We start from the raw sequence: 6,775 nt of genomic DNA, 5'->3' as shown, positions 1-6,775 counted from the left end.
GATCATTCATACATCTCATAATGATTGAAAAAACTTAAGTGCATAAAATTCATCATATTGGAGTAATCTGTGATACATGAAGTGTAGCTAATTTCATTCACATATGAGGTTCATCGGTAAGCGCATTCTCCATCATAACAATCTGATCATTATAACTATGAGGTGGTGGACTAGTGGTTCTAGCCTTGGTGGAAGAGTCGTCCTATTGGTCTAGGCCAGGGATCAATTCTCCCTAAGCGCAGAATTACTCAGCTTTATCCCTTTGGTCACATGGGTATAGGCCCATTGCTTACGGCCCATTTGCATATCTGGGGGGACCCTACCCGTGGGATATCCTCTCCCCAAAGAGATTAGTCTCGGACCCCTTCATAGGTATGGGGATTTACTCTCTGAGTTAACAAAAAAAAAAAAAAACAATCTGATCATTATTCATAATGGTTCTATTCCTTTTCTTGGCTGACTTTTCGTTGTTTTCATAGTTTTGGTTTCCATCTGTAGTGCTAATGTTTGAAAATTATAATTGAGTTTGATACATTGAAATGACGTCTAGGTCTCTATATATATGACAAAGATACGAGAGAATACATATCTTTGTATTTAATTTTTTTTTTTTAGATTAGGCCAAGGAATTCAATATAACGTAGGATTGTTTTTGTATAAATTTAATTATTATAGAATTTTTTAGGATTTTCTTTAGGATAATTACGTGTATCTTTATTGTAAAATTATCTATATGATTTCTTTATATTTTTGAATTATGATTTTTTTTGTTTGGATAATTCTTTTTTCTGCAGAATTACAAAATTGTATAATTTTCAACATAAAAATAAAATTTATTATTATTTTAATAATTTACAATATAATAAGATTTTGACATATGGCGATTTTATGAATTAGTAATTTTTGAAACCAAACTTTATATATATATAATATATATATATATATATATATATATATATAAACAAATAAAATGTAACGAAGAAATGCTTTTTCTTCTTTTTGGTAAATTACGAATAAAATAAATACTTAACATACAGATATTGTCTTTATTGATTAGGTGTCAGCAATGTAATGTAACGGTACCCCTAGTTTCCTGATGAAACCATGTGGAATATTTTTTCCATATTGTAGACCATCTTGCTTTTTTTTGTTCTTTATACATTGTCCTACTCTTTCTTATACAAAACAGTATAAAATCGAATAATATTAGAATGGATAGGTTGTTTACTCGTCTGACAAAACTCTCTATGGGCGGGAGTCGGTACTATCCGTTGGCTGTATTAGAATTTGCTCATTGTCCATATTAGAATTTGAATAGCACTAAGCAATAACAAATTACACATCCAATCAATTGTTTATTTTAACAATATGCTCATTGTCCATATTAGAATTTGAATAGTACGTAATACAACAACAATAGTAATACAAACGTTTTTGCTAATCAAACAATTTAATTGACGAAAACATATATTTTCCCATAGATTATTATGGCCTTATGAGCCTCAATGCCTCATCATAAGGTGGATTATCCGGTATGGTTACGGAGCATGCTCCCTGTTGTTATCTCTTTGATATTTCATTTCGAAGTTTCACTCCTTTTCCGGAATTGAAGAGGGTAATATTCAATGTTATATGTTCTTAAAGCTATCTTTATCTAAATTTTTCATGAGTTCAGATGAAAATATTGAATAAAATCTACGTACTAACTAGTAAAAGGGCGGCTTTAATTATAGGAACCAGTTAAACAAACTCATTATCGATGCTTCCATGAGTAACGTGTAGTCTAATGGTGTATTTGCTTATACTTTGTTCTTAAAATATCATAATCAAATCCAAAGCCTACTCATTTTCGCCAAATAACGTAGCAAGTTTCTTTAAATGCACGAAGCTTCTTCATTTTCATGGTCATTGTTTAGATGCTCATTAATCTCATACAAAGCACCAACCCAAAAGAATTGTCTACAACTAAAACAATTGAGTTTTTTTGCTTATCAACCAGGATGTGCAGTGGACGAGGATGAATAATTCTTGTTTAATTGCTTCTCGTCTTCAACATCTTGTAATCATGTAGTAGTGCAAAGAGTTCTTTAGTTCGAAATTCAAAAACATAAAAATAAAATAATATCATTGCATATTTGACATTGCCACCAAATTTTTGTTTAGGAGGTGATATTATTGATTGTAAATGTTTACCATCTACAAACATTAAGTGAGATTGCGAAATCAGATGGGGTTACATTATCTTTTAACATATACTTTTTAAAGTTCTCAACTCCAAATCTGCTAAATTCAATACAAATTTAGAACATTAATTTGTTTGATAGGACAAAATGATAACATGAATAGTGTTAGTGGCATGCATGATGTTGTGATGAATTCTGTCTATTAAAATTTTATTTTTCATGGATAAGTTCTTCAAAAAATGTTTGGTCACTATGTTAAATGTTCTATGATACTACTATCATTTTGAATCTTTCACTGCTTTTCAACTGTCAATGCAAAACAAGTCATTATTTTTTGTGTAGAATTTAATATTCCCACTTTCTACGATTTTGGTTTGCTTTGGCCCAATAGGTTGGGTTTTTATTTGCTATGTTGAATGTTTATTTGCTTCGCTGAAATATGTTGGAGTTTTTTATTGACCGAAAAGGTTGTCGTCACATATGATCTAGTTAACTTCTAAGGATGTTTAGTGTTTATATATTGTTTAAATAACAAAAAAAAAGGATTTAATTCCTAATACAATATACATATTTCCGGAATCTAAAAAAATATTACAATTACAATATAAGATGAGAGATAATAATATATAAAAGGTTCGAACAATAATTCTCTCTAGTTTTCCCACTCTCTCCGCTCCCGAAGATTACATTTATGGCTCCCCGAAATACAAGAAATGTTGAGTGGTTCTTGATTTTTATTTTATTTTTGGAAAAAGGATTCATCATGTTGATATGATATGGAAAACTGTTGCGGGGGTGGTACGTCATGGTTAAGCCAAATATAAGAGCATGCATGGGATAAGCCAAATAGATACTATTAGTTAAGGTGTTTATAGATCTTGTGTGTAGAGAACCGATCTTATCTTATTTTCTAATGGTTGATAGATCGATGGAGTCTATTCAAGCGGCCTAACAACCAAGGTTGCAATTGTAAACGGGTTCAAGAGTCAGATCCAGATTGTTCCTCCCCATCGCCGGTTGATCTTGTCCTTGGTACATACCACTGAAATCACAATCATAAAGCAAATTTAAAATATAAAACAATAATATGCATGTATATATTAGTTATACCATTCCATTCATTGCATGCTTGCTTGTAGTTATCAAGTCGTTAACCTTTAATTAATGGCACATAACACAAACCCTAAATATGAAATGCATTCACTATCATCGCCTCATTGACTGCCAACATTATATATGAGAATTTGACATCAAGGTATATATATATTAAAAAAAGATAACCAGAAATTAAAGAACTTGAAAAGGTAAAAAAAAAAAATGAAATACTACCGTTACCCCATATTTAAGAAAGGAGAAGTCTGATGAGAGATCATGTAAGGATGTGGGGGTTGAAACTGTTGCGGCGGTGGTACGTCATGGTTTTGGTTCTGCTGCTCCCATTGATTTTGTTGTGTCCTTAGGATGTTTTCCCTCTCCTTTATCTACCGATTTCATACGCCAAAACATATTATATATGCATCATTTTTATAAATTAACTAATTAATTACTTACATTTTTTCAAGCAACTTTTATTTATATTACATTATTTTTGTAATACGATATTTTAAAACAAAACGCAAACTAATTATTAATTACATCTGCAAATGATAAAGCGAATATTAGCGTCGTACAATGAAATTAGTATAATATATGTTTCTGCTTAAACTTGTTCTTAATCAAGTAGTTTCATTGTGTACGTTTTCTTACTTCTCAATAAAACTCAAACTGAGCTCCTAGCTAATGTGTGTGGTACATATAGACTATATATGATTATGAGAAGACAGTTCAAAGTTGAAATCTGGGAGACAACCTTAATACTAAACGGACAAAGCCCACCTATACGCGCAGCTAGGCTCATGATTATACCAATCAAAAGAAACCATTAATTTTTCTTTATTTTTCAAAGAGTTGGTGCCGAAAGTGGAGAGATGGTGGCTTAAGGTAGATTGAAGTGGAGTTCAACAGTGGAATAGTAAATAGTTGTGAAACAGTTAGAAATGCAAAAAACAATGATCACCTGTTTGGTAAGCATGCTGTTTTCGTCCTGTATCTCCTTCTCCTGTCATTTCCACAAAAATTTAACCATTCTTAACTCCATTCTATCTATCACTTTGTGTACATGTACATGTAAGTCTAGCTAGTAATTCAACACTAATATATTAACCTATGGTATATATATAGAAAACCCTTTGTATTGTACTTATTTTAAGATTAAACTCTAACATTACATAAGTCATGCATACACATGCCTTGAGAGATGAAATGGATTTACTGTACCTTTCTATGGAGGTGGTTGAGGGACTCATACATTAGTTGATTCTGCATACGAAAATTCCAAAGCATATTCATTCATATGAGACAATTTCTATACAAGATTTGTCAATAATACATCCACGCAAACTCAGATCAGATATATATGGTTAGGCATCGACAGCTTGTGTGTGTGTGTGCATATATATATGTGCTTAAGAGATATACATACTTTTCTGGATCGAATGTGCTTAAGAGCAATGTCAAGCTGCTGTTCCAGATTCTGGAGCTCCTTGAGGCTCATTGATTCCAAGTCTTCTCCCAGATAATGCCTGCGATTAATTGGCTCATACCATTCTTTCTTCTGTTAATTTCTCCAAGTTTAGGTTATGTGTATTAAATTTAAAACATATATATTACGTACCTTTGATTCCTCTCCAAAAGCTCAATCTTATCCTTAAGCCTGCTATGCTCCATTGACCAGTTCGTCTGTGCCTTCACAATTAATTTTTGATACGTACGTAAGCCAATAATTTTCAAGTTAAATCGCACGCAAGATCCAGCTTATACATAAATTTATTGGAGATCTATTAAACGTACATTAATGTGGGAGTCAGGCGCAGTCAGCTGTCTCTCGGCGTAAGAGTACCTCTCGTAGCGTTCTAGGACCTTCTCCATGCTATCATTAAGCGTAGGGTTGATTTAGATTCAACCACACCACAAGTTCTTCATATTACATTATAAATAATATTTATATGCACAGTATAATTTATAGATATAAAAGTACGTACTACCAATATTTCGCATACTCAAAATATCTTCTCAGTTTAACACAAGAGGCCATTTCTTTCTAGTTAATGTAACGATTTACCCAAAATATAGCATCTTATAATTGTGTAGAGTTACCTAATTAATTAGCTATATGCAAACATAAGTGTCTATTATATAGAGTTGATCTCTAGTTTTGTGACTCATCAACCCTAGAAATTTTACTGATAACTACCATTTTTTATATATACTAAAATTAAGCAGTTGAATCTACTAAACCCACACCTCAAGACGTATTGAAGCGCCCTATGCCCAGCTTTGGGTTTCAGATTCTTCAATTATTATTTTTATTTTATAATTAGACATTTATAAGAACGTCATGTACCATATGTATGTATAAGGTAATAAGTAAAAAAAAAAATTGTGGACTTTGTTTCTAAAATTTAAAGAACAGCTAGCTGTTGAAGTTAAGTTTGACCATCATTACGGAGAAGCTGTTAGAGAAAAAAGAATGATCTCTTTTATATTGATCCCCAGAGGTCAAAGACTCCCTACTTAGATGTCACATCCTTATTTCCAGTTTCCTTATACCTATATAAACCATTTGGAAAAGTTTTCTCTCTTTATAAACTTAAGACTACATATAATATAATTTCGATGGTCTATATATGAAAGAGACTAGAATTGTACATATGTGTGTTCATAAGGATAGCTTTCTTAAAATTAAAGGCAAAAGCCCGTAGTATAGAACATAAACATCACTTCGTTCTATATACCTAAAATACTTAACTCTCGATCGGCTTGAAGCAAATTGTATACATATATATCCAGATTAAAGAAGATACTGATGATTTCTTATCAATCCATGCTACTATCAGTATTAGTAGATCGTATTCTAGCTAGGGTTCATAAAAAAAGCCCTAAACAAATTTTTATTCTCTTTTGATATTAATAAAATATAAACTAATGTTTGACTAACACAATTAACTCGTAGATCCAAGTACTCAGATACCAAATCTGTGACAAAAAATTTCATAAAAGATGACAGATAAGAGGAGACCCAGGAAAAGAACTTGACTAGCTAGAGCAAAAACTACTATTTAGGGCAAACAAAGGCACACTAATTAAAAAAAACGGAATTATGCAATTACCAAGATTCAGATGAGTACTCGAATAGTTTCCCTTTATGGGAGAAGACAATAAGGGAAACCTCGGCATCACAAAGAACAGAGATCTCCTGAGCTTTCTTCAAAAGACCAGCTCTTCTTTTCGAGAATGTCACTTGTCTATTGATCTTGTTCTCTATCCTCTTCAATTCAACCCTACCCCTTCCCATTTCTCGTGAAAATAAATATAATTATATATGAAAAAATCCAAAGACGAGAGAGATAACGACGAAGCTTGATCTAATTAGGAAAGTTTTTCTTCTTTCCTTTATAATGATAATAATGTGAAAGAGTCCAGCTTCTTTCACTCTTTATTTAAAGAGGAGATAGATATTTTGGAAATAGTGGGTTTAAGCCAAGGAAATAAAC

The 6,775-nt window shown here is 31.8% G+C and overlaps 1 protein-coding gene across 1 annotated transcript; it reads right to left on the bottom strand.

Annotated features, from left to right (window-relative positions):
* Positions 2,763-6,659, bottom strand: LOC104741226 (truncated transcription factor CAULIFLOWER A). Its single transcript, XM_010462022.1, has 8 exons — positions 6,392-6,659; positions 5,073-5,151; positions 4,897-4,967; positions 4,705-4,804; positions 4,500-4,541; positions 4,240-4,281; positions 3,519-3,664; positions 2,763-3,225 (listed from the first exon to the last, which is right to left on the bottom strand). The coding sequence occupies exons 1-8, from the start codon at positions 6,574-6,576 to the stop codon at positions 3,132-3,134; spliced, it is 759 nt and encodes a 252-aa protein (XP_010460324.1). The 5' UTR covers positions 6,577-6,659; the 3' UTR covers positions 2,763-3,131.

Source organism: Camelina sativa, chromosome 14, assembly GCF_000633955.1.
Source record: "Camelina sativa cultivar DH55 chromosome 14, Cs, whole genome shotgun sequence".
In the NCBI taxonomy this organism is placed as follows: Eukaryota; Viridiplantae; Streptophyta; class Magnoliopsida; order Brassicales; family Brassicaceae; genus Camelina; species Camelina sativa.
The sequence above is the reverse complement of the archived record's forward strand: the minus strand, read 5'-3'. Positions and strand labels throughout refer to the sequence as shown.

Bases quoted from the DNA above. Each gene is read 5' to 3' on its own strand.
- LOC104741226 (XM_010462022.1), bottom strand. From the start codon at position 6,576: ATGGGAAGGGGTAGGGTTGAATTGAAGAGGATAGAGAACAAGATCAAT. The intron at 4,542-4,704 runs GTATGTATATCT...TTTCGTATGCAG, and splicing joins AGCACATTCGATCCAGAAAA to AATCAACTAATGTATGAGTC. The intron at 3,665-4,239 runs GTGATCATTGTT...TGAAATCGGTAG, and splicing joins ACAGCATGCTTACCAAACAG to ATAAAGGAGAGGGAAAACAT.